General features: G+C 40.1%; 1 protein-coding gene across 3 annotated transcripts; it reads left to right on the top strand.

The window, feature by feature from the left end:
• The first annotated feature begins 23,020 nt into the window (after positions 1-23,020).
• Positions 23,021-26,498, top strand: HMGB2 (high mobility group box 2). 3 transcript variants are annotated; one of them, XM_032298668.1, is made up of 5 exons: positions 23,021-23,975; positions 24,551-24,721; positions 24,960-25,105; positions 25,179-25,353; positions 25,951-26,498. In XM_032298668.1, the coding sequence occupies exons 2-5, from the start codon at positions 24,572-24,574 to the stop codon at positions 26,107-26,109; spliced, it is 630 nt and encodes a 209-aa protein (XP_032154559.1). In that variant the 5' UTR covers positions 23,021-23,975; positions 24,551-24,571; the 3' UTR covers positions 26,110-26,498. The 3 variants fall into 3 exon arrangements, with proteins under 3 accessions (XP_032154559.1, XP_032154557.1, XP_032154560.1); XM_032298666.1 differs by having other exon boundaries at positions 23,810-24,001; positions 25,951-26,492; XM_032298669.1 differs by lacking the exon at positions 23,021-23,975 and adding an exon at positions 24,298-24,400 and having other exon boundaries at positions 25,951-26,492.
• Positions 26,499-27,079: the final 581 nt, after the last annotated feature.

Raw genomic sequence — 27,079 nt, 5'->3', positions numbered from 1 at the left:
GGATTGCATCCAATCTACCCATCAATTTGTAGTTTTTAAACAATGTTTTTTTATTTTACTTTATATTTTACATATACTATTACTTTATATATTTTGGTTTTTTTCTTTCCTGGCTTTATACTTTTGGGGGCGAGGCAGGCTTTATTACACTGGATAGAACCATCAATACATCAATACAAGTTTGAATAGAAATGTGATAGTGAATCTCCTGTCCCAATCCAGTCTCAGGAGAAAGCTTACTTTCACATTTCCCTTTAAATGTAATGTTTGCTGTAGGGCTTTTGCATATATCTTTCATCCAATTATTGATGGTCCCTTTTATTTTTTGCTAAAAGTTTAAAAATTATAAATAGGTATTTAATTTTATGTTTCTGCATCTTGGGATGATTGAATGATTTTTTTCTTTTCATTCCATTCATACAGCAAATAACATTAGTATTTTTAAAATTATTATTATTTTGAGATGGAGTCTCCCTCTGTCACCCAGGCTGGAATGCAGTGGTGTGATCTAAGCTCACTGCAACCTCTGCCTCCCTGCTTCAAGCAATTTTCCTGCCACAGTTTCCTGAGTAGCTGGGACTACAGGCATGTGTCACGATGCCAGGCTGACTTTTATGTTTTTATTAGAGACGAGGTTTCACCATGTTGCCCAGGCTGGTTTCAGACTCCTGATCTCAAATGAGCCATCTGTTTCAGCCTCTGAAAGTCTTGGGATTACAGGTGTGTGCCACCAGCCCTGGCCTTTTTATTAATTTTTAAATGTTAATATTACATTTCTGTAAAAATGCTGAATGGGCCCTAATATCATCCTTTTTGAAACTTGCAAAATTTAGCAATAATTTGTTCAGGATTGTTTTACATATATTCATAACAGAGACCTGCCTGTAATTTAGTTTTCTTGTAAAGTACTTGTCAGTTATTCCTGCCAACAAAGTTAGATTTAGCAAGTAAAAATATGAGAAACCCAGTTAAATTTGAATTTAAAGATAAACAATGAATAATTTTTACTATATCTTGTGAAATATTTTATATTAAAATTATTCATTATGTATCTGAAGTTCAAATTTAACTGGGCAACCCTAGTTACTAAGGTTTTGCTTACTTCATAAAACAACTTATTTCCTCTTTTGTATTTCCAATTTTATATTCAAGAGTTTGTGAACTTTCCAAATTTATGATAGAATTTTTTTTTCATTTCAGACAAAGTCTTGCTCTGTCTCCCAGGCTGGAGAGCAGTGGTGCAATCTCAGCTCACTGCAATCTCTGCCTCCTGGGTTCAAGCAATCCTTCTACCCCAGCCTACAGAGTAGCTGGAATTATAGGCATATGCCAGTACGCCTGGCTAATTTTTGTAGTTTTGCTAACAGTAGAGATGGGATTTTGCCATGTTGTCCAGGCTGGTTTCAAACTCCTGACCTCGAGTGATCCGCCCGCCTTGGCCTCCCAAAGTACTGGGATTTATAGGTGAGCCACCATGCTTAGCCGGTTTGATAGAATTTACAAGTGAAGCAAAACATGCTGAGAATTTTCTTTGTGGGAAGGTTACATACAGACTCTATTTGTTAATAGATAGAGGGCCATGCAGGTTTACTATTTCTTCATCTGTCAGTTTCATTAAGATGTTGATGTGGTTTGGATCTGTGTCCCCGCCCAAATCTGATGTTGAATTGTAATCCCCAACGTTGGAGGTGGGGCCTGATGGAAGGTGATTGGATCATGAGGGCAGTTTCTCATGAATGGTTTAGCACCATCCCCTTGCTGTTCTTGTGATAGTGATTTCTCACAAGATCTGGTTGTTTAAAAATGTTTAGCACTTCCCCTTTCCTCTCGTTGCTCCTGTTCCTGCCACATAAGTCATCCCCTCCGGCTTTGCCTTTCACTATGATTGGAAGCTTCCTGAGGCCTCCTCAGAAGTAGAAGCCACTATCCTTCCTGCACAGCCTGAAGAACATGAGCCAATTAAATTTCTTTTCTTTATAAATATCCTAGTCTTAGGTATTTCTTTATAGCAATGTGAGAATGAACTCATACAGAATGTGTTTTCAAGAAATTTGTCTATTTCATCTAAATTTTCAATTTGATCATATTTCTGTTTTTTGTTATTGTTGCTGTTTGTTCATTTTTGAGGAGGTGATCTTACTATGTTGCACAGGCTGGCTACAAACTCCTAAGCTGAAGCAATCCTCCCATTTCAGCTTCCCAGTAGGTGGTAGGATTTCCAGTTATCTTGATATGTTGACTCTTTTATGAAATAGTCTTTGTTTCTAGTAGTATTACTGAAACGAATTTGACTTTGTCTGCCATTAGAGAAGCGATAACAGCTCTCTCTGGTTGGTGTTTTTATGATAAAACTTTTTCCATTCTTTTTCTTTAACCTCTGTGTTGTTTTTATGGCATATCTCTTTAAGCAGCATATTATTGGGTTTTTGCTTTTGTAACCAGTCTGACAATCTTTGTCTTGGCATACTAACTCAATATGTTTGAATTTAAAAATACTACATTATATTTATTTTGTATTTGTTTGATTTGTCCTATTTCATTTTCTTCTTCTCCCCCTTTTGTTTTTACAAACTAAATATTTTTATCTTTCAATGTCCCCCTCCAGTAGTTTCTTGTAGTTTTTAAAATTAAACTTTTACTCTTGAGATAATTGCACATTGTTATACAGTTGTAAGAAACATTAGGGAGATACTGCGTGTCTTTACACAGTTTTCTCCAATGGTAATATTTTGCAAAACTGTAGTACAGTATCATAACCAGGAATTGACATGGATACAGTCAAAATACAGAACATTTTCATTACCACAAGGATTCCTCAAATTGCCCTTTTATAGTCTCACTCACTGGCCTCCTGAACACCTGGCAACCACTAAACTGCTCTTTATTTCTGTAATTTTGTCACTTCAATACAAAATATACAAAAATGCATGGGCTTATATAGTATGTAACCTTTGGAATTGGTGTTTTCTTTTTTTTTTAAATTTCACTCAATGTAACTCTCTGGAGATTCATCCAGGCTGCTGCATGTATGGATAATTTGTTCCTTTTTATTGCTGAGTAGAGTGATATGGATTTAGAACATTTTGTCTAGCCATATGGCCAGCGAAGGACATCTGGATTGTTTCCAGTTTGGGGAAATTATGAATAAAGCTGCTATAAACATTAATGTACAGTTTTTTGTGTAAACATAAGTCTGTATTTTTCTTTTTTCCCCTCTATTTACTTTTGGAGAAAGTTCTTCATTTTTCTGAGGTAAATATCCAGGACTGCAATTGCTGGGCTGTGGGGCAGTTTCATGCTTAGGTCTTTTGTTTATTTTCTAATTGGATTTTTATTGTTGAGTTTGGAGAGTTCTTTATATATTACAGATATTAGTTCCTTGTCAGATATGTGGTTTGCAATTTTCTTCCAGTCTGTAACTTGCCTTTAAATACTTATAATGCTTTTCACAGAGGAAAACTTATTAGTTTAGATAAAGTTCAGTTTTTCCTTTTATAGATCAAGCTGTTGCAGTATGTTAAGTCTAAGAACTCTTTCCTTATGCTTGAATCCCAAATATTTTCTTTTGCGTTTTGTCTAAAAGTTTCATAGTTTTACATTTAAGCCTATTATCTATTTTAATTTTTTTGTAAGGTGTGAGACTTAGGTTTAGTTTATACATTTCTTTATTACTATAACTGTCGTTTATCGGTTGTGGATAAATCTTGGCTGTTATATCCTCAAATCCATCTTTCCCCTATTTTCTCTCTTTAATTTCTATGACTGGCGTTACATGAATGTTAGAAGTCACACTGTTGCATTTATTTCTGATGGTCTTTTTTGTAGTTTGCACTTTCCCATTTCTCTGTGCTTCTGTTTTCTACTTATCTACCTTCCTTTTCTTATACTAACAGCTCTGTTTACCATTTAAAAAAAATAATGCTCACTCTCCCTTTTATTCATACTGTCTTTTTAGGATTATTTTTCTTCTTCCTGAAGTACATAATTTAGTAGTCCCTTTAGGGCTAGTCTCTTAATTTTCCTTAATCTTAAAATTTTTATTTGCCCATCTATGTTTTCTGAGACAAGGCCTTGCTGTGTTGCTCAGGCTGGAGTGCAGTGGGATGAGATTGTAGATCACTGCAGCGTCAATCTCCTGGGCTCAAATGACCTTTCTGCCTCAGTATCATGAGTAACTGAGACCACAGGTGCCTGCCATCATGCCCAGCTGGCATCTGTATTTCTTGTAGAAATGAGTATCTGTCCCACTATTCCCAGGCTGGTCTTGAACCCCTGGCCTCAAGTGATCCTCCCGTCCGAGCCTCCCAGATTGCTGGGATTACAGACCTGAGCCACCACACCTGGCCTGCTCATATTCTTGCAGTTCTAGGATGGCAGTTATTTTCTCTCAGCACTTTATATTATGGTATTTTTCCACAGTCTTCCAGTTTCCATTGTTGTGGTTGAGAACTCTGCTATCAGTATAACTGTTTTCCTTTGTAAGTAAGTTTTCTTTTCTCTCTTGCTTCTTTTAAAATTATTTTTTGGGCCGGATGTGGTGGCTCATGCCTGTAATCCCAGCACTTTGGGAGGCCGAGGCAGGCAGATCACTTGAGGTCAGGAGTTTGAACCAGGCTGGCCAACAAGGTGAAACCCTGTTTCTACTAAAAATACAAAAACTGTCCAGGAATGGTAATCCCAGCTACTTGGGAGTCTGAGGCACAAGAATCACTTGAACCCAGGAGACAGAGGTTGCAGTGAGCTGGGACATTGCCACTCCACTCCAGTCTGGGCAAGAGAGTGAGACTTCATCTGAAAAAAATAACACACACACACACACCCCTGCAAGTTCACCTTGAAGTTTCTATCATGGATTTCTTTTTATTAAGCTACTTGGGTTACCTTCTGCTTCCTAAACTTGAATTCATATCATTCACTATGAAAAACTGCATCAAGAATATTAAAATAGTGCCACTTTCGCTTTCCTCTATTCTCTTTTCTAGGATTAAACATATTGCAATACTGACAAACATTATTCTATTTCCAATGTTTCTCAGTTTTGTTTAAAATATTTTTCATCTCATTCTTCTGTGATCTATTCTGAGTAATTTCCTCAGTAATATATGTTAATTTTATGTTTAGCTTTATCTAATCTGTGCAGCTTATTCATTAACACTTCAACAACTGTTTTTTTCTTTCTCAAAGATCCATTTGGTTCTTTTCAGATCTTTTTGTCATTCCCGATAGATACCTGTTGCTTTGTCTTTGTAATTTCATCCTTTTCCTTTCCTTTTTTTTTTTGTTTTTTTTTTTTGTTTTGTTTTTTGAGACAGAGTCTTGCTCTGTCCACCAGGCTAGAGTGCAGTAGTGCGATCTCGGCTCACTGCAATCTCTGCCTCCCAGGGTCAAGCGATTCTCCTGCCTCAGCCTCCTGAGTAGCTGGGATTACAGGTGCACGCCACCATGCCCGGCTAATTTTTGTATTTTTAGTAGAGATGGGGTTTCACCATGTTGGTCAGGCTGGTCCTGAACTCCTGACCTTGTGATCCGCCTGCTTCAGCCTCCCAAAGTACTACAAGAGTGAGCCACCGCACATGGCCAATTTCATTCTTTTTCTTATTAAAAATGTTTATATTCTGAATCTAATTGTAAACATCTGAATTCCTTGGGTGTTCAAAGGTAGTTTGCTTCTTCACGTGCTTGGTCATCTCTAATTTTGTACTTATATTTATTTCATCAATCTGTGATATTTCTAAATTAAGATGCTTTCCCTCAGCAAGGAATTCCATCTGTTTCTGCCAAGAGACAAAGTATAACATGCTAAATTTTAGTTATTTAAAGTGTCCCAGCTTAATGTAGTACTGAGTTTGGTTTCCTCTCCCTTTTGTGGGCCTATAGGTGAGGATTACAATTCAGACTTCTGCTTTGGGCATTTCTTTTCATAGCTTATTTGCTTCCCAGGTTTACTTACCCTCAAATTACCATGCCCGAGTCTAGCTCATGATTGGTATCCCTACCAATCCCCACCTTCTGCCCCCGCACCCCACCGACTTATCTTGGTCAGGGAAAATTCCTTAGTTTTTCATCCTAGGAATGCAGTAAAAATCTATTAGGAACTATTTTTGAGGGGATCATAAAAATATCTGAGGCCGAGTGGGGTGGCTCATGCCTATAATCCCAGCACTTTGGGAGGCCAAGGCAGGTGGATCATGAGGTCAGGAGTTTGAGACCAGCCTGACCAATATGGTGAAACCCCATCTCTACCAAAAAATACAAAAATTAGCTGAGCATGGCGGCATGCCTGTAATCCCAGCTACTCGGGAGGCAGAGGTTGCAGTCAGCCAAAATCATACCACTGCACTCGTCTGGGCAACAGAGTGAGACTCCATCTCAAAAACAAAACAAAATAAAACAAAAAACAAAGTCTTGAGGCAAAAAATATTTTGGTGTTTGAGGAACTAAATGATAGTTCTATATAGCTATAGCACAGGGAGTGAGAGCGAAAGTGGTAGGGGATGCAGTTGAAGAGATTGGAAGAGGGCAGATCGTATAGGGCATTGTATGCAATAATAAGGTGTTATATTTTATGTGGAATTGGAGGCCACTGAAAGGTTTTATGCTGGAAAGTGGATTAGCCTGTTTCATGTTTTGAGATCACTCTGGCTATTCTGGGGAGGATGCAATGTGAAAGCCAAAAGTCCTTGGAATCAGGTAGGCCAATGCAGAGTCTATTGCTGTAGTCTGGAGAAGAAATGACTGTGGCTTGAGCTTCTGTGATGATAGTAGAGATGGAGATAAGTGGATGGTTTCAAAATATATTTTGTAAAGAGAACAGAAGATGTGTTTTTTTAATATGGCCGTGCCAAACAAAGTGGCTCTGCAGAAGATCACATGCATGACTGGACAAATGACTTTAACTTGTATCTGAAAGGCTATCATCTCACTACAGCTTTCTTGGTGATAGCGCCCTCTTGAATTTCTTTAGATATAAGGGTCAAAATGTCAAACTGAATACTGATGGAGCCAGCACAGGCAGATCTATGGGGAAAATCGTGTCTTCCTTTAGTTGGGGGGAATCCAGAATAATTAAAACTAGAGTGGCCAAATACTTACTGCTCATCTCAGTTTTCTGATGAGTTACTGTAATGAAATAATCTATTCCAGAAATAAATGACTTTTCTTGGGTTGCTATACAAAAGAGGAAAAAAATGCTATTAAAAAAGTTATTAGCCAATGGCTGCAAATAATAGAATACCTATCTAACAGTATTATTACGAGTTTATTTTTCAGACATATAAGAAGACTGAGGGAAGATGGGTACTGGTATTGGTTCAGTAGTTCAATAATGTCCGAGTTGACGTCTTCAATTTTCTTGCCTTTCTCTCATGCTACTGAGGGTAGCTTTCTCATGATTGGTTTGAACCCATAATAATTTATCAACACCTTGTTTGTAATCAAGGTATTTTTATTATATTTTATTTGTGAGACAGAGTTTCACTCTTGTTGCCCAGGGTGGAATGCATTGGCGCGATCTTGGCTCACCATGACCTCTGCCTCCTGGGTTCAAGCGATTCTCCTGCCTCAGCCTCCCGAGTAGCTGGGATCACAGGCATGCGCCACCATGCCTGGCTAATTTTGTATTTTTAGTAGAGACTTATTTTTTAAAGAAAGAAGAGAAAGTGGATTTTGGGTAGTTAACAGAGTTCTGAACAACCACCTAGATTTAAGAATTTTAGACAAAGGAATAGAACAAGACCATGATATTTTCTAGTTTTAAAACAGATGAAAACTTTTTCAGAAGTTAACAGTAATGAGTTATTGATATAAATTATAAGTTTAAAAATACACATTAACCTAGAACATATTTAATGAATATTTAATAATCATTACATTGAAAAATTCATCCAGTAAATATCTGAGGCTATGCATATGCATAGCACTGTACTATGCCTTATGAGAGATGTAAAAACATCATACACATTTTCTGTCTTCAAGAAACTCTTAAACAATAATTTTTGCTATTATGTTTTATATTTTATAACACTCTTACATAGGTATTATAACTCCGTGCCTTACGCAGATAAAATTTTTACCTGATGAAGGTGAGACAGACCCTGCTCTCGTCTCTCTGGCCATTGCCACTTCAATGATCATTTCTTGGCCTGAGGGCTTTCTCTAGAGCTGTGGAAAGTAGTTGTGTCTCTATGTGATCAGGAAATTTGGAAATGCCTGGGAATTAGCAAACTCCCATTATAGTAGCCTTCACCCAGTGACTGGAAAGATTTGTTACACAGATACCCCAGCTTGCTTGGCCTTCAGATGGGATAACTTTGAGGCCTGTGTTTTCCCAGACTTTTCTCATGGGATTATGCTCCAGTCATTACCAGTGGTAGCTGGCTTGACACCGCACCCTTCATTGACTGTTTTCCCTTCTTTGTCTCACTTCCCCACCTTCTACTGGTGTTTCCTGCATCTCTTAGATAAACTATTTGCACTAAAATCCTTGTCTCAGGTTTCAAGTGAGCATTTCCACTAGGTTATTTCCCCTAATACCTGCCCCAAAAGTGCCTGGCTTAATGGGGAGGAGCATGATTCAAGTCAAGCCAGTTGGAATCCTTCACAGGGAATTTTGTCCAGTCTGAAGCAGTCAGAAAGGAACTCTCTTCCTTCATCTTTGTGTCATTTGGTTTTGCATCATTCTATTTTGAATAGTGTCAGGAACAAAGTGAAACCTTAATATTTCTGGAATATTTAATGAATCCAATTCCTACAATTTCTTTTCTGCCAACCTGCATTCGTCATCAGCTGTTTAATACATTTTAAATGTTTCATACATTTAAAAATGTATGAAATAATGTTGCTATAGCATATCATGTGTCACAGCATACTATAGTAGTTAAGCGCATGGCCTCAGGAGCTAGACTGCTTGAGATTGAAACTCTGCCACTTGCCAGTGGTTTGACTGTGCTGATTATTTGTTGTCTGTCAGCTCCATTCTCATTCTTTTATTCTCTCTATATTACAGAGTACTGGAATCCTAAAAATAATTTCCTAGATTCACTTGCCAGTTTGTTTCCAGTTCAGTTCTGTTAATGGGAGATTCAAAGCTGAGGGGACAGAAGACATTTTTTCTTTTCTTCGGGTTCCAGACTCTGCAGTGCTGGGCTCTGCTATCCTGACTCCAGGAGTAGCTCGAACAGGATGAAGGATGTTGGCTTCCTGCAAAACAGTTCTAATAATGCAAGAGTTATGTTCCAAAGCCTTAGAAGCACCACATTTGTGGGTTTTGGATAATACCGCTTCTCTTTGTTCTAGCCGTGCTAGGAATGATAGATCTTCTTGCTCAATATTAATATAAATAATTAAAAAGTAATATCTAGATAACAGTACCTTCCACCTTTTGCCTCTCCAGCCCTTCTAGTAGTTTTGTACCTGTTCCCTCAATAATCAAAGTAATAACATTCTCTCTGAAATACCCAAAGTGATTTTTATTTTCCTGATTGAACAATGACTGACACTGTGACCCTGAGCAAGTAACTTTCTCTTTCTTTGCCTCAGCTACTTCTATAAAGATTATAATAGTATACCTCATTGGCATTACTATTATTATTATTTTGAGACAGAGTTTTGCTTTTATTGCCCAGGCTGGAGTGCAGTGGTACAATCTCAGCTCACCGCAACCTCCATCTCCTGGGTTCAAGCGATCCTCTGGCCTCAGCCTCCAGGGTAGCTGGGATTACAGGCGTGCACCACCACACCTGACTATTTATGTATTTTTAGTAGAGACAGGAGTTCTCCATGTTGATTAGGCTGGTCTCAAACTCCTAACCTCAGGTGATCCACTGACCTCAGCCTCCCAAAGTGCTAGGATTACAGGCGTGAGCCACTGGATCCAGCCTCTCATTGGTATTATTATCAGGATTAAAGGAGTTAATATTTTGGGAGCACAGAGAACATTTCCTGGTACAAAGCAAATGCTGTTTGTTAAATAAATAATATGGTGTATTATATGCTATTGTTATATAAATATGGCAGGAGCCATAAAGTTCATAAAGTCTAATGTCTCTCTCCATATTTATCCCATGTGCAATCTGCCCCCAACCCTCCCTTTCATTACTGCCTCTCATGATCACTTCTCTACCTGAGTTATGTCTGTCTTCTATGTTGCTCATCTCTTCTGTCACTAATCAGCACGCATGCTTTTCACAGTGTCTTTCTCTCACTTATTTTAGACATAATACAGACATTTTGCAGGTCTGTAGGTTTAAATATTTTTCTAAAGTGATTGTATTTGGGGAGGCTATGAGGCATGTGGAGCAGGGCACGGCACTGGCAGTGGAAGACAACAGTTAATATGAATCCAGAATCTTGAGAGTGGGATGTCAGGGACCTCATGTAGGAGAAAGGCTTGACAAACACAGATTCTTTTGGCTAAATATAGTCCACATTAAGATTATTTACATTTGTATGGTGTTACTCCACTAACTTCGGTTTCTCGATTTTGAGAATAGACATGTTTTGTATCTCACATTCAGCAAACTCAGATTCTAGGGTTACATTTATTCCATTCCCAAGATCCTAAAGACCAAAAACCCCAAAACAAACAAACAAAAATATGGGAATGAGAGAGGCTTAAAAGTTACTGGATATACAGAATTCTGCTGTGTCTGTACAAGGGTTAGATCATTGTCCAAAGAACTGGTTAAAGAAAGTCCTAGGACCGCTATTGACATTTCCAACAAAGTGTGATCACTTCTTCAATTTTCACTGTCCTTACAATTTTGGCTAATCCTCCTAGTCACAGAGTACTTTTTCTTTATACATTAGTCTAATCCTCAATTATGAATAAGTGCATTTTTTCAGTCTAATTAGAATTCCAGGCTTTAAAATTAGATGTATATTTTGAAAAGTATATCTGAAAATTTCATATTGTTTGTGAATATATTTTTAAATACAGTAAAAATACCAAGTGTAGTAACACCACCAGAGGACAAAGTTGTAAATATGCCACCTTTATATTTATATGAGTATTTACATGAGAATTTGCAATTTTGTCATTATTAATCATTGAGTTAATATAAGGTCAATATAGTATTAATATATCACATATTTACTTTAGCAAAAGACATCTATATAAAAGCAGATAAAAAGTTATTTTTGGCCGGGTACAGTGGCTCATTCCTGTAATCCTAGTGTATTGGGAGGCTGAGGCAGGAGGATCACTTGAGGTTAAGAGTTCAAGACTAGCCTGGCCAACATGGTAAAACCTAATCTCAACTGAAAATATGAAAAATTACATGGGCGTTGTGGCGCATGCCTATAATCCCAGCTATTTGGGAGGCTGAGGCAGGAGAATTGCTTCAGCCTGAGAGGCAGAGGCTGCAGTGAGCTGAGATCACGCCACCGCACTCCAGCCCAGGCAACAAAGTGAGAACCCATCTCAAAAATGTAGAAATGGATGATTTCCTAGTATATGAAAGCCACAGATATTCATCTGAATATGGGCCAAAAGAACAATTCTATTACAATTCAAGAACTGCAGGCCAAGCATGGCGGCTCCCACCTATAATCCTGGCACTTTGGGAGGCCAAGATGGGCAAATTGCCTGAGCTCAGGAGTTCGAGACCATCCCGGGCAACATCATAAAACCCTGTCTCTACTAAAATACAAAAGAAATTAGCCATGGCGGTGTGCACCTGTAGTCCCAGCTACTTGGGAGGCTGAGGCAGGAGAATTGCTTGAACCCAGGAGACGGAGGTTGAAGCGAGTTGTGATCATATGACTGCACTCCAGCCTGGGCGACAGAGTGAGACTCCATCTCATAAAAACAAAGAACTGCAGAGACTCTTATGGTGTCAGAACCTTATAAGAATTTAAATTGATTTTGGAGAAAATCCCAGATGGCCAAATAGGAACAGCTCTGGAGTCCAGTTCCCAGTGAGAATGCAGAGGGTGAGTGATCACCACATTTCCAAACGAGTTTTTACTCAGGAGATGAGGAGATTGTCAGTCAGAAAAGTGCCACAAGTCTCCAGCATGGCTGTTTCAGCTGTTGCAGGGGTCTCCTCACAAAAACTCACACAACTCTGGGCAGCCGTTTCAACTGGCGCCTGGAACGCCTGGGAGACAGAGTTGCCCATTCAACTGAAAAAAAGGGGCTGACACAGGGAGCCAGGTGATCTAGCTCAGCAGGTCCCACCCCCACAAAGACCAGCAATCTGAAATACTTGGGATTGAGAGTTTCACAGCAACCACAGCTAGACCGGGACAGTCCAGCTCTGTGGGGAGAAGGGTGTCGCCATTACTGAGGCAGTCCACCACTACGGAGGCAGTCTGCCATTATTGAGGCAGACCGCTATTACCAACGCAATTGTAACTATACCTCTATAATCAAAACCACAAGGAAGTTCACACAGCAGCTGGGCAGAGCCTACAGTAGCTCAGCAACACCTCTGCTGGCAGACTGTGACTAGGCTACCTCCTCACTGGGCAGGGCATCTCTGAAAAATGGTAGCAGCACGTCAGAAACTTAGAAATAAAGCCCCACCTTCCCAGGACAGAGCACCTGGGGAAAAAAGGCGATTATGAATGCTGCTGCAGCAGACTTAAATGTACCTGCCCAGCAGCTCTGAATGGAACAAGGGAGCTCACAGCTCAGCATTTGGGCATTTGAGGAGACTGTCTCCTCAAGCAGCTCCCTGACCCCCATATATCCAAAGAGACACATCATAAAGGAGAGCTCAGGTTGACATCTGGCAGGTATCCTTCAGGGTCAAAGACCGCAGAAGAAGAAACTGCCAGAAATCTTACTGTTCTGCAGCCACCACAGGTGATCCCCAGGCAAGCAGGGTCTGGAGTGGACCTCCAGCAGTCCTACAGCAGAGGAGCCTGACTATTAGAAGGAAAACTAAAAAACAGAAGGAAATAACTTCATCATCAACAAAAAGGATGTCCACTCAGAGACCTCCATCTTAAAGTCATCAACTACAAAGACCACAGGTAGATAAATTCAGAAAGATGGAAGAAGCCAGTGCAAAAAGGATGAAAACACCCAAAACCAGAACACCTCTCCTCCTGCAAAAGATTACAACTCCTCACCAGCAAGGGAACAAGGCTTGATGGAGAATGAGTCTGATGAATTGATGGAAACAGCCTTCAAAAGTAGGTAATAACAAACTTCTCTAAGCTAAAAGAACATGTTCTAAACCAATTCAAAGAAACTAAGAACCCTGAAAAAAGGTTTGATGAAATGCTAATGAGAAAAAACAGCTCAGAGAAGAATATAAATGAATTGATGGAGCTGAAAAACAACATGAGAATTTTGTGAAGCATACACAAGTTTCAATAGCTAAATCGATCAAGCAAAACAAAGGATATCAGAGATTGAAGATCAACTCAATGAAATCAAATAAGAAGGCAAGATTAGAGAAAAAAAGAGTAAAAAGAAATGAACAAAGCCTCCAAGAAATATGGGATTATGTGAAAAGACCTAATCTATGTTTGATTGGTGTACCTGAGTGTGACGGAGAGAATGAATCCAAGCTAAAAAACACTCTTCAGGATATTTTCCAGGAGAACTTCCCCAACCTAGCAAGGCAGGCCAATATTCAAATCCAGGAAATACAGAGAACACCACAAAGATATTCCTCAAGAACAGCAACCCCAAGGCACATAATTGTCAGATTCACCAGGATTGAAATGAAGGAGAAAATGCTAAGGGCAGCCAGAGAGAAAGAAAAAATGCTAAAAGTACCCACAAAGGGAAGCCCATCAGACTCACAGCAGATCTCTTGGCAGAAACCCTATAAGCCGGAGGAGAGTAGGGGCCAATATTCAACATCCTTAAAGAAAAGAACTTTCAACCTAGAATTTCATATCCACCCAAACTAAGCTTCATAAGTGAAGGAGAAATAAAATCCTTTACAAACAAGCAATAGCTCAGAGATTTCATCAACACCAGGCCTGCCTTACAAGAGCTCCTGAAAGAAGTACTAAACATAGAAAGGAACAACCAGTACCAGCCACTCCAAAAATGTACCAAATGGTAAAGAGCATCGACACAATGAAGAAACTGTGTCAACTAATTGGCAAAACAACCAGCTAGCATGAAAATGGCAGGATCAAATTCACACATAACAACATTAACCTTAAATGTAAATGGGCTGAATGCCCCAATCAAAGACACAGACTGGCAAACTGGATAAAAAGTAAAAATCCATCGGTGTGCTGTGTCCAGGAAACACATCTCACATGCAAGGATACACATAGGCTCAAAATAAAGGGATGGAGGAAGATTTACCAAGCAAATGGAGAGCAAAAAAAGCAGAAGTTGCATTCCTGGTCTGTGATAAAATAGACTTTAAACCAACAAAGATCAAAAGAGACAAAGAAGGACATTACATAATGGTAAAAGGATTAATGCAACAAGAAGAGCTAAGGATCCTAAATATATATGCACCCAATACAGGAGGACCCAGATACATAAAGCAAGTTCTTAATGACCTACAAAGAGACTTAGACTCCCATACAATAATAGTGAGAGACTTTAACACTCCACTGTCAATATTAGACAGATCACAGAGACAGAAAATTAACAAGCATATCCAGGACTTGAAAACAGATCTGGACCAAGCAAACCTAGGAGACATTTACAGACCTCTCCACCCCAAATCCACAGAATATAAATTATTCTCAGCACCACACCACACCTACTCTAAAATTGACTGCATAATTGGAAGTAAATCACTCCTCAGCAAATGCAAAAGAAAGGAAATCATAACAAACAGTCTGTCAGACCAAAGTGCAATCAAGTTAGAACTCAGTATTAAGGAACTAACTCAGAACCGCACAACTTCATGGAAACTGAACAACTGGCTCTTGAATGTTGACTGGATAAACAATGAAATGAAGGCAGAAATAAAGATGTTCTTTGAAATCAACAAAAATGAAGACACAACATACCAGAATATCTGGGACACATTTAAAGCAGTGTCTAGAGGAAAATTTATGGCAATAAATGCCCACATAAGAAGCAAGGAAAGATCTAAAATCGACACCCTATCATCAAATTGAAAGAGCTAGAGGACCTAGATAAAAAAACTCAAAAGCTAGCAGAAGATAAGAAATAACTAAGATCAGAGCAGAACTGAAGGAGACAGACACACAAAAAACCCTTCAAAAAAATTAATAAACACAGGAGCTGTTTTTTTAAAAAGATCAGCAAAATAGACCACTAACCAGATTAATAAAAAAGGAAGAGAGAATAATCAAATAGATGCAATAAAAAATGATAAAGGGGATATCACCACAGATTCCACAGAAACACAAACTACCATCAGAGATTACTACAAACAACTATAAGCAAATAAACCAGTAAACCTGGAAGAAATGGATAAATTCCTGGACACTTGCACCCTTCCAAGCTTAAACCAGGAAGAAGTAGAAACCCTGAATAGACCAATAACAAGGGCTGAAGTTGAGGCAGCAATTAATACCCTATCAATCAAAAAAAGCCCAGGTCCAGATGAGTTCGCAGCCAAATTCTACCAGACATACAAAGAGGAGCTGGTACCACTCCTTCTGAAACTATTCCAAACAATCTAAAAAGAGGGAATCCTTCTCAAATCATTTTATGAGACCAATATCAACCTGATACCAAAACCCGGCAGAGACTCAACAAGAAAAGAAAACTTCAGGCCAATACGCATGATGAACATAGACGCAAAGATCTTCAATAAAATCCTGGCAAACCGATTGCAACAGCACATCAAAAACCTTATCCATCACGATCAAGTAGGCTTCATCCCCGGGATGCAAGGCTGGTTCAACATACGCAAGTTTATAAACGTAATTCACCACATAAACAGAACAAAAGACAAAAACCACATGATTATCTCAATAGATGCAGAGAAGGCCTTCGGCAAAATTCAACAGCCCTTTTTGCTAAAAACTCTCAATAAACTAGGTATCGACAGAACGTATCTCAAAATAATAAAAGCTATTTATGACAAACTCACAGCAAATACCATACTGAATGGGCAAAAACTGGAAGCATTCCCCTTGAAATCTGGCACTAGACAAGGGTGCCCTCTTTCACCACTCCTATTCAATATAGTATTGGAAGTTTTAGCCAGAGCAATCAGGCAAGAAAAAGAAATAAAGTGTATTCAAATAGGAAAGGAGGAAGTCAAATTGTCTCTATTTGCAGACGACATGATTGTATATCTAGAAGACCCCATTGTCTCAGCCCAAAATCTCCTGAAACTGATAAGTGACTTCAGCAAAGTCGCAGGATACAAAATCAATGTGCAAAAATCGCATGCATTCCTATACACCAATAACAGACTAACAGAGAGCCAAAGCATGAGCAAACTCCCATTCACAATTGCTACGAGAGAATAAAATACCTAGAAATACAACTAACAAAAGATGTAAAGGACCTTTTCAAGGAGAACTACAAACCATTGCTCAAAGAAATAAGAGATGTCACAAACAGATGGAAAAACATTCCATGCTCATGGTTAGGAAGAATCAATATTGTGAAAATCGCCATACTGCCCAAAGTACTTTATAGATTCAATGCTATCCCCATCAAGCTACCTATGACCCTCTTCACAGAACTGGAAAAAAAATCTTAAACTTCATATGGAACCAAAAGAGAGCCCACATAGCCAAGTCAATTCTAAGCAAAAAGAGAAAATCTGGAGGCTTCACACTACCTGACTTCACGCTATACTACAAGGCTAGAGTAATCAAAACAGCATGGTACTGGTACCAAAACGGAGATATAGACCAATGGAACAGAACAGAGGCATCAGAGGCAATGCCACACATATACAACCATCTGATCTTTGAGAAACCTGACAAAAAAAAAGCAATGGGGAATGGATTCTGTGTTTAATAAATGGTGTTGGGAAAACTGGCTAGCCATGTGCAGAAAGCAGAAACTGGATCGCTTCCTGACATCTTACACTAAAATTAACTCCAGATGGATTAAAGACTTAAACATAAGATCTGACACCATAAAAACCCTAGAAGAAAACCTAGGCAAAACCTCCTTCAGGACATAGGCTTAGGCGAGGACTTCATGACTATAACAGCAAAAGCATTGGCAACAAAAGCCAAAATAGACAAATGGGATCTAATTAAACTCCAGAGCTTCTGCACAGCAAAAAGAAACAATCATTAGAGTAAACCGGCAACGAACAGAATAGGAAAAAATTTTTGCAATCTACATATGTGACAGACAGCTAATATCTAGAATCTACAAAGAACTAAAACAGATTTACAAGAAAAAAAAACAAAGAAACCCATTCAAAAGTGAGTGAAGGACATGAACAGATACTTTCCAAAAGACCATGTATATGAGGCCAATAAACATATGAAAAAATGCTCATCATCACTGGTCATCAGAGAAATGGAAATCAAAACCACACTGAGGTACCATCTCAAGCCAGTTAGAATGGCGATCATTAAAAAATCTGGAGACAACAGATGGAGAGGATGTGGAGAAATAAGAACACTTTTTCATTGTCGGTGGGAGTGTAAATTAGTTCAACCATTGTGGAAGACAGTGTGGCGATTCCTCAAGGACCTAGAAATAGAAATTCCATTTGACCCAGCAATCCCATTATTGGGTATATATCCAAAGGATTATAAATCGTTTTATTGTAAAGACACATGCACACATGTATGTTCATTGTGGCACTGTTTACAATAGCAAAGACCTGGAACCAACCCAAATGCCCATTTAGGATAAGCTGGACAAGGAAAATGAGGCACATATATACCATGGAATACTTTGCAGCCATAAAAAAAGATGAGTTTGTGTCCTTTTTAGGGACATCGATGAATCTGGAAACCGTCATTCTCAGCAAAGTGACACAAGAACAGAAAATCAAACACCGCATGTTCTCACTCATAGGCGGGTGTTGAACAGTGAGAACACACGGACGCAGGGAGGGGAGTATCAGACACTGGGATCTGTTGGGGGAGAGTAGGGGAGGTACAGCAGTGGGTAGGGAGTTTGGGAGGGATACCATGGGGAGAAATGCCAGATATAGGTGATGGGGATGGAGGCAGCAAACAACAATGCCATGTATATACCTATGCAACAATCCTGCATGTTCTGCACATGTACCCCAGAACCTAAAGTGCAATAAAATATATTTTTTAAAAAAAGAAAAAAACAACCACAATTTAAATCTACTTATTCTTCTTACCCTTTTTGCCATTGTTGTCATAGATTCTATTTGTACAGTTTATAAAAATCCACATTATTATTACTGTTTTAAGCAGATAATAGTCTTTTAAAATTTACATTAATTACCCTTGTTTATGCCTTTTTCCTCCTCTTGAGGATTTGAGATGATTTTCCTTAAGTAGGGCTCCTGGCAGGGAATTCTCTCAACTTCTGTTAGTCCAGAAACATCTTTAGTTTGCTGTAATTCTTGAAAGCTGTTTCCCTGGATATGGAACTTGAGGTTAGCTTTTTATTTTTTTTTTCTTTCTTTCAGCAATCTAAAGATGTCATTCTATGGGATTCTGGTTTCCCTTGTTCTGTTGAAGACTCATCTTTCAGACTTACTGTGCTGTTTTGAATTTATATTTCCTTTTTCTTCTGGTCCTTTTAAGATTTTCTGTCTTTAGTTTTCAATACTTCTTGTTATGATGTGGTCCAGATGATATCTTCTGCTAGAGATGGTTTGACCTTTGCAATATTCTACCTATTGCTAACAGGGAGAAAGTTAAAGGATTGATTATCTGAATTCAATTAGGGATTGAGCTGTGTCCAGGCTAGGCTGCAAAGTTTTAGTAAGACCCTTCCACCTGTGGCTTATTTCTGTTGCTCATACATTAAGACATTATCACACAGTCTTTTGATTAAGGAATTGACAGTCTCTGTCTCCTTATCCCTGAAAGACTATGAAAAATTAATTTCTGCTCTTTGGAAGCTTTGAACTTGTATCTATACATTCCTGCCTACATAGATTCAAAATATGTCAAATGTCTTTAGGAAAAGACCAGGATGAGTTTGTGGCAGACCCCTCCCTCCAGCCTGACTTTTGTCCACTAAACACTGTGAAACCCTGGGACATTTAGCTTTCTCTTTTAAAAGCTTCCGGCACAACTCTTTAGTCTCCCATACCACCTCAGCATTCAGCTAATCTGCAGAAAATAGATCATTATGTATATTTCAGAGTCCTTTAGTTTTCAACTGACTGTGCTAACCCCTCACCAATACAACTGACAAATGCTTGCTGGAGTCTCTTTCATTTAGTCAAAGTCCTTCTACCTAGGCCAAGTCAGACTGACTTCTGTTCCTGCCTAAAATGTACAAATGTTTTCAGAACTCATCAGCACATCTACGAAGGGCTCTTTCCTGCCTGGAATTTTAATTTGAGTTATTTTTTGATTGCTTCAACATATTTTCCTCTATATCTTTTAGAAATATGTATCATTTTAATAAAAATTTGTTAAATTTTTAGAATATGTACAATTGATATGCTCTTTAAAAAATGGCGTTAAAGCTGTTTTGGAAATACAATTTTATTTCCCATTTAGGACTACAACAGAATTAAAACAATAAGAAAGACCTTTAGTATTACCTCTTTAAGGACATTTTAGTTTTCTGATAAAGTCATAATAGTGTGGCAAATAATTCATAGTATAGGGAGCTGGCCTTATATTTTGAATGTGTGCATTTAATCCATCATTTGAGAATTACATTTAGGACTAGATTTTTTGGGCTGCCAGATTATATATTTTACACAAAAAAGGGGGTTGTTCTGTAACCAACAACTGCATAGATCTCAGCTAAGCCTTATTTCATTTCTCACTTTAGTGTGCCTCTTAATTGTACTTTTAAGTCAGGAAGTGTGTTATAAGAGTTAAGTCTTGGCAGTGATGGTAAAAGTAGGTTAAATATAGAAATGTTTTCCTTTTCTCTGCCATTATGGAGAAGAGAATGGTAAATGATATTAGCAGGGTTGGTTCCTTCCCTGCTTCCTTGAGGCTGTAAGGAAAGGATCAGTTCCATGCCTCTCTCCTTAGCTTGTTGATAGCCATCTTCTTCCTATGTTTTTTTTTCACATCATCTTACTTCTACGGCTGTCTCTGTCCAAATTTCTCCTTTTGAAAAGGACATCAGTCATACTGGATTAGGGGCTCACCCATTCCAGTGTGAGCTCATCTTGACAAATTATTTCTGCAATGACTATATTTTCAAATAAGATTATCTTCTTTGATACAGGGTGTTAGTTAGGACTTCAACATAGAAAAGTTGGTGGGGGAACACAATTCAACCTATAATCCTTAGGTGAGCCGAGCATCTACTTTTAGCTTACTCTTATGGTCCTTTGCCTCTCCTAGGCATCAACTACTGGCAGGTGATTAAAAAGCCTTTCTGGCCTATCACGGTGGCTCACATCTGTAATCACAGCACTTTGGGAGGCCAAGGTGGGCAGATCACGAGGTCAAGAGTTGGAGACCAGCCTGATCAACATGATGAATCCCCGCCTCTACTAAAAATACAAAAAGTAGTCCAGTGTGGTGGCTCATGCCTGTAATCCCAGCTACTCAGCAGGCTGAGGCAGGAGAATTGCTTGAACCTGGGAGGCGGAGGTTTCAGTGCGCTGAGATTGCGCCTCTGCACTCCAGCCTGGAAGACAGAGCGAGACTCTGTCTAAAAAAAAATTTTTCCGAAAAATAATTCCTTTCAATTCCATCACTTGAGCTATTTTTTTCCAGAAACTATTGCTTTCTGGAAAAAAAAATAGTTTAAGTGACGGAATCGAAAGGAAAGAGATCTAAGAATCATGATTCTTAGAAAACAGAAGTGCTAGAATAGAATGTATAATTCAATTAGTGGCTCTGATTTTGGATGTGTATAAATTCACTATTTGCATTACAGTGACATTTAAAAAAAAGCAGGTTGTGAAACCATCTTATTAAATTATATAAATAATGCAAAATTCCTCAAATAAAGTAAAACTTTAGTGAACACTAAAAAGTTGATTAACTTGTAGTGAGAGATTATTCATGTAAATAAGTGAGTCACATCTATTACCATTGCCTCTCTGATTACAGTTTGGGACTCATAGAAAAGAATGAACACAGTGAACTGATTTCTAACCTTACATGGAAAAGAATGAAAACAGTCAATTGATTTCTAATCTTACCTCATTTATTTATACCACGCTATTGACACTGCTATCTAACATGGAAACCTAATTATTTCATTCTCCCCAGTTTTTCACTGGAGAGATAAATTCCTTTATAAGCTGCAGGTTGTGAGCATCATGATCATTAAGCTCCTATAATACTGAACTACTAGTTGATCCCCGAATAAGCCAGGCTCTCTCAAGAGACTGTTTTTTTTGTTTTCCTTTACTTGACATTCTCCAGTACAACTCTACTGAAATGCTACTTTCATAGAAAGGTTTTCCTACTGCCCTATACAATCTTAGGTGACTCTCTTATGCTCTCATTATTGAACAATTTTAACTAATATACTGTTTCCTATTTTGTCTCTACACTAAACTTTTGAGAGCACAAGCTATGACTGTTTATCTTTGTATCTCTACAGCCAAGCTCAATGCTTGGCATATTCAATACACTGTTCTTGAATAAAGGCCCAGTTTTTATACAAGCACAGCTTACTTTATGCCATAATTAAAAAAAATAATATTCTAAACATAAAATTTAAAAACATTTTAAAACTGTAATGCAGATCTCACTGCTAACTGCTATTTGAATAAAGTAGTATGAATTATTTGGTTAATTTGGATTTTTGGGTGCTTTTATAACACACTTGCAACTGTGATTTTGTAGGTATTGCAACTTAAGGCAGAAAAGAGAATGTTATAAACTAAGAAATATGATAATAAATACAAGAAAATGCATTTTTTTTTCTGTTTGAAAAACTGCCACAATTTTTTTGTGTGTGTGTGGTAAAACATGTATAACATAAGTTACCATTTTAACCATTCCTCAGTGTACAATTCACTGGCATTAAGTACATTCACAATGTTGGGCAACCACTATCCATTTCCTAGGAAAATACGTTTTTTAAGCTCTCATTTTTATTAGTAAAACTAGATATATAACTAATGGTTTTCAAGCACTATTGAGTATGATAACCATATATAAACCAAAGAGCATAGTCTAACAAGTGCCAACAATTAACTGAAAAATTAACACAAAATATTTAAAATTTCTTGAAAGTCATAAAATCTATATGCCAATAATGGGAGGAACCCCTCAAAACTAAATACCACAGAAATAGCACACCAGGATGTCCATGAAAGTCCTCCTACCTTGGGAAAAGCAGCTTGTGACGCTGGTAAGCAGTAAGGTAAGTTAGCTTTGGCGCGCTCTCCCTAAATACTAAAACGGAGGTTCTTACCCCGGGCTTGGAGGAGCCTGTAAAAAGTGGCTGTATGCTGTACGGAGAATATATGCAATTGGGAGTGGGATGGGGAGCATGCATTGCTTTTATGGGATTCTCAATTTTTTTTTTGAAACGGTCGCTCTGTCGTCAGGCCTGGAGTGCAGTGATTTCCGCTTACTGCAACCTCCGCCTCCCGAGTTCAAGCGATTCTCCTGTCTCAGCCTCCCAGTGTAGCTGGGATTACAGGCACGCGCCACCACGCCCGGCTAATTTTTTTTTTTTTTTGTATTTTAGTAGAGACAGGGTTTCACCATGTTGGCTAGGACGGTCTCGAACTCCTGACCTTGATCCGCCCGCCTGGGCCTCGTAAAGTGCTGGGATTACAGGCGTGAGCCACCGCGCCCGGCCAGGATTCTCAATTTTTAAAAACTACCACACTAGTAAGACGAGACAGTGAATGCTCAGGCGAAGGCCAGGACAGCCAAAGGCTGGACAGCCGCCGGCATCCGCGCTTCGGGCGCAGCTCTGCAGGGTGCGGCGTGGGCGCCGAGGCTCTCCGAGTTTGGAATTCCGCACCCCGCAAGAGGGGGCGGGGCGGGGGGGGCGGAAGAAGCCGGGGCCTCCGCCCCTTCGGGACCATAGGGCGCCCTTGTTTACCTCCCAGTATTTGTCACCCGAGACAAAGAGGGAAGGAAGGAGGGGCCTCCTGCGGGAAACTCCCTCGGCGGGAAGCGCCTTACTTTCAGAACCTTCTGTAGGACCCCACGGGACGCAGGAACGGCTCCCTCCCGGGCTCCCGCGCCCTTTTCGAGGTTCCCCGCCTTGACTTCCCCTAGTTCTGCGCCAGCCTCAGCGACAGCGGGAGGAGCTGGGCAATCCATTCGCAGGGCAAACTCCAAACTCTCCCATTTATTACTGTCAGGGCGGCGCAGGCGAGACCCTCGAGGGCCACAGAACAGAGCGACTACAGCTCCCAGGAGCCAACGCAGCAGGGCTGAGCCGAGGCGGGGAACAGACAGGACCCAAATGGTGGTCGGAGGAAGGCCAAGGCGGGCCTCTTCTGTCACCTTAGCGCCAGCAAACAGCCGCCGCAGTCGGCAAGCCAGACCAACCCCCCAGTCTCGACTTAGTATTTTTAAAACTGGCGGGATTCCCGAGCCAACCACTCCCACCGTTTACAGCTCCAGCCAGTCAGCGTGAGGCCCGCCATTTTTCAAACCCTCTTCCCGCCGCCAATCAGGATCGAGCAGTACATTCCTCTCCTGACCGGTTCTAACGGGTCTGGGAGTTAACGACCTGGACGACCCACCGAACCTGCTAGGCTGGGGCGTGGGGGGCGGGCCTGGTAAGACACTGACCAATCGTAAGCTGCTGTGGCCGGGGGGGCGGGGACTATCTGGGTTTGAATAATAGTCCGAACCAATCACAGAAGTGGGGGTGTGGCCTGTGGCCTAGCTCGTCAAGTTGCCGTGGCGCGGAGAACTCTGCAAAACAAGAGGTTGAGGATTGCGTTAGAGATAAACCAGTTTACGCCGGAGCCTCGCGAGGGAAGCGTCTTAGTCGCGTCCGGCCCCTTTGCGGGACTCTGAGGAAAAGCTCGTACGAGGCAAGAATCTCTTCCAGTCTCTTCGGGTTCGTGGGCCTGCCTTTCCCCATTCTTTCAGAGCCTCTACTCGGTCTCGGCGCTGTGGCTCTCGGGGTTGGACCTGGCGAGCGGCATCTGGGGTGCGGGTCGGCGAGGGCTGGGGCTGTGGAGGGCCGGCGGGCGGTCGGGGAAGGCGGAAACTTCCCCCAGCTGGGCCGGTTCCGGGAGTTTTGAATGTCAGTCGCGAGGTGATTAACGGTTGAGGGAGACTCGTGACGTGGAGGCCGGGGGACATTTCTCTCAGGAAAGGCGTTTTGAGGACGCTTGCGGAGTCACCGGACTCGGTGAAGGGCGGGCGGCGGCATCTCGGGCCCCGTGAGCCACTTGCTGGGCGAGCGTGAAGAGTCGGCCGCGGTCGCTCGGGCGGGGAGGAGGAAGAGGAGGGTGTTCGCGGGGGCGCGGGCGGCTGCTCTCGGGAGGAGGGGGGCGCGGGCAGGGCGGGAGCGGATTTGGGCGGGAAGCGGAGCCCCGCCAGCGTCCGCCCTGGCAGCTGCGGGCTCCGCGCCGACCCTCTGGCTTTTCCCCCACCCCGCCAGGTGGACGCCGTTCTGTTCGCCATGGGTAAAGGAGACCCCAACAAGCCGAGGGGCAAAATGTCCTCGTACGCCTTCTTCGTGCAGACCTGCCGGGAAGAGCACAAGAAGAAACACCCGGACTCTTCGGTCAATTTCGCAGAGTTCTCCAAGAAGTGTTCGGAGAGATGGAAGGTGAGGCCGGAGAGGGACGGAGCGCGGGTGCAGGTGTGGCTTTCGGCTAGGAGGGCCTTAGGCAGGTAGTAGGCAACTCGTGAGCTGCTCACCCAATGACTCACCCGAATATCTTAAGAGTTTCAGGCAGACGATTTTAGGCTTTCATTTGTAAGACAAGGAAAGCAAAAATTGCCGTCTTTGGATGTTTATAATTAACAATTTTGCTGTATTTTTGGTGCTTATTTTATGTCCACAGACCATGTCTGCAAAGGAGAAGTCGAAGTTTGAAGATATGGCAAAAAGTGACAAAGCTCGCTATGATAGGGAGATGAAAAATTACGTCCCTCCCAAAGGTGATAAGAAAGGAAAGAAAAAGGATCCCAATGCTCCTAAAAGGCCACCGTAAGTTTAAAATAAATCAAATTGCCCCTTGGATTTTTCCTTCAGGTTATTAAACTCTGTTGCTTCCTTTCAGATCTGCCTTCTTCCTGTTTTGCTCTGAACATCGCCCAAAGATCAAAAGTGAACACCCAGGCCTATCCATTGGGGATACTGCAAAGAAATTGGGTGAAATGTGGTCTGAGCAGTCAGCCAAAGATAAACAACCATATGAACAGAAAGCAGCTAAACTAAAGGAGAAATATGAAAAGGTACATTGTCATCTTAATTTTTTAAAGCTGTGGTTAAGACTAGGTATAGGTAATAACTATAGACAACTTGGGAAATTTAGTTAATCTTGTATTAATGGTTGTCAGGTTTGTTTTGAAAAGGTCTAATGAAAATTTCACACTTCCACACAAGGTAATTGAAATTATCCTTTTGACTGAAACTAGTGTTTGTAGCACTAGTATATTCTCATATACTACTTACAGACAGACTTAATTGTAGGTATTGTATAATCTTTTTTTTTGATGTTTTTTTTTAAAGCAGAGGGTCAAATTGTTTTATGTAGATATTTATATAATCTGAAGGTACAGTGGGGACTATGGGACCGTGTGAGGTAAAAGGATTTTGGTAGTGAAAGTACTGATACTGCTCTATTGCAATCCTTGTCATTTTACACATTAGCTTGTTAAAGCCTAGGGGGATAAGTGCTCTTAAAACTTAGACTGGGACTACCTTTTTAGACAGTTATCAGGGTTATTGGTCAATCATCTTAGATTGTTTACAACTCAGTGGTTTTCACAGTTGAGTAATGACACCGGATGCTTACTTTTTTTTTTTTTTTTTTTTTGACAATATTTCAGGATATTGCTGCATATCGTGCCAAGGGCAAAAGTGAAGCAGGAAAGAAAGGCCCTGGCAGGCCAACAGGCTCAAAGAAGAAGAATGAACCAGAAGATGAGGAGGAGGAGGAGGAGGAAGAAGATGAAGATGATGAGGAAGAGGATGAAGATGAAGAATAAATGGCTATCCTTTAATGATGAGTGTGGAGTGTGCGTGTGTGCTCAGGCAATTGTTTTGCTAAGAATGTGAATTCAAGTGCAGCTCAATATTAGCTTCAGTATAAAAATGTACAGATTTTTGTATAGCTGAATAAGATTCTCTGTAGAGAAAATACTTTTTAAAAAATGCAGGTTGTAGCTTTTCGATGGGCTACTACATACAGTTAGATTTTACAGCTTCTGATGTTGAATGTTCCTAAATATTTAATGGTTTTTTTAATTTCTTGTGTATGGTAGCACAGCAAACTTGTAGGAATTAGTATCGATAGTAAATTTTTGGTTTTTTAGGATGTTGCCTTTTGTTTTTTTAAGAAAAAAATTTTGTAATAAAATTATGTATATTATTTCTATTGTCTGTCTTGATATGCTAAGTTAATTTTCACTTTGAAAAAGCCATTTGAAGACCAGAGCCATGTTGGCTTTTTTGGTATTTCCGCCTAATAGTTCTTAGACACAGTTGACCTAGTAAAATGTTTGAGGCCTAAAAGAAAACCAAACATGCTCATATTTCCAAAATGTTCTTTAAAAGTTGACATTTCTGTTTATTAGCTAACTGGTTGACGGGTTTATCAGATATATTTGCTAATTTTTATTTATTTATTTATTTATTTTTTGTGATAAAGTCTCTCTCTGTTACCCAGGCTGGAGTGCAGTGGCGTGATCTCAGCTCACTGCAACTTCTGCCTCCTGGTTCAAGCAATTCTGCCTCAGCCCTCCAAGTAGCTGGAACTACAGGCATGTGCCACCACTGCTGGCTAATTTTGCATTTTTAGTAGAGACAGGGTTTCACCATTTTGGCCAAGCTGGTCTTGAACTGACCTCAAATGATCCACCCACCTCAGCCTCCCAAAAGTGCTGGGATTATAGATGTGAGCCACTACACCTGACCTAGCATATTAGCAATTTATTTTGGGTGAAAAATTATCTTTAA

This window comes from Sapajus apella, unplaced genomic scaffold, assembly GCF_009761245.1.
Source record: "Sapajus apella isolate SASKATOON/1434 unplaced genomic scaffold, GSC_monkey_1.0 scaffold39, whole genome shotgun sequence".
Lineage (NCBI taxonomy): Eukaryota > Metazoa > Chordata > Mammalia > Primates > Cebidae > Sapajus > Sapajus apella.
The sequence above is the reverse complement of the archived record's forward strand: the minus strand, read 5'-3'. Positions and strand labels throughout refer to the sequence as shown.

What these genes read in the sequence shown, in the direction of transcription:
- HMGB2 (XM_032298668.1), top strand. Translation starts at nt 24,572, where the DNA reads ATGGGTAAAGGAGACCCCAACAAGCCGAGGGGCAAAATGTCCTCGTAC. An exon ending in AATGCTCCTAAAAGGCCACC is followed by an intron (nt 25,106 to 25,178) that starts GTAAGTTTAAAA and finishes GCTTCCTTTCAG; the next exon opens with ATCTGCCTTCTTCCTGTTTT. An exon ending in TAAAGGAGAAATATGAAAAG is followed by an intron (nt 25,354 to 25,950) that starts GTACATTGTCAT and finishes ACAATATTTCAG; the next exon opens with GATATTGCTGCATATCGTGC.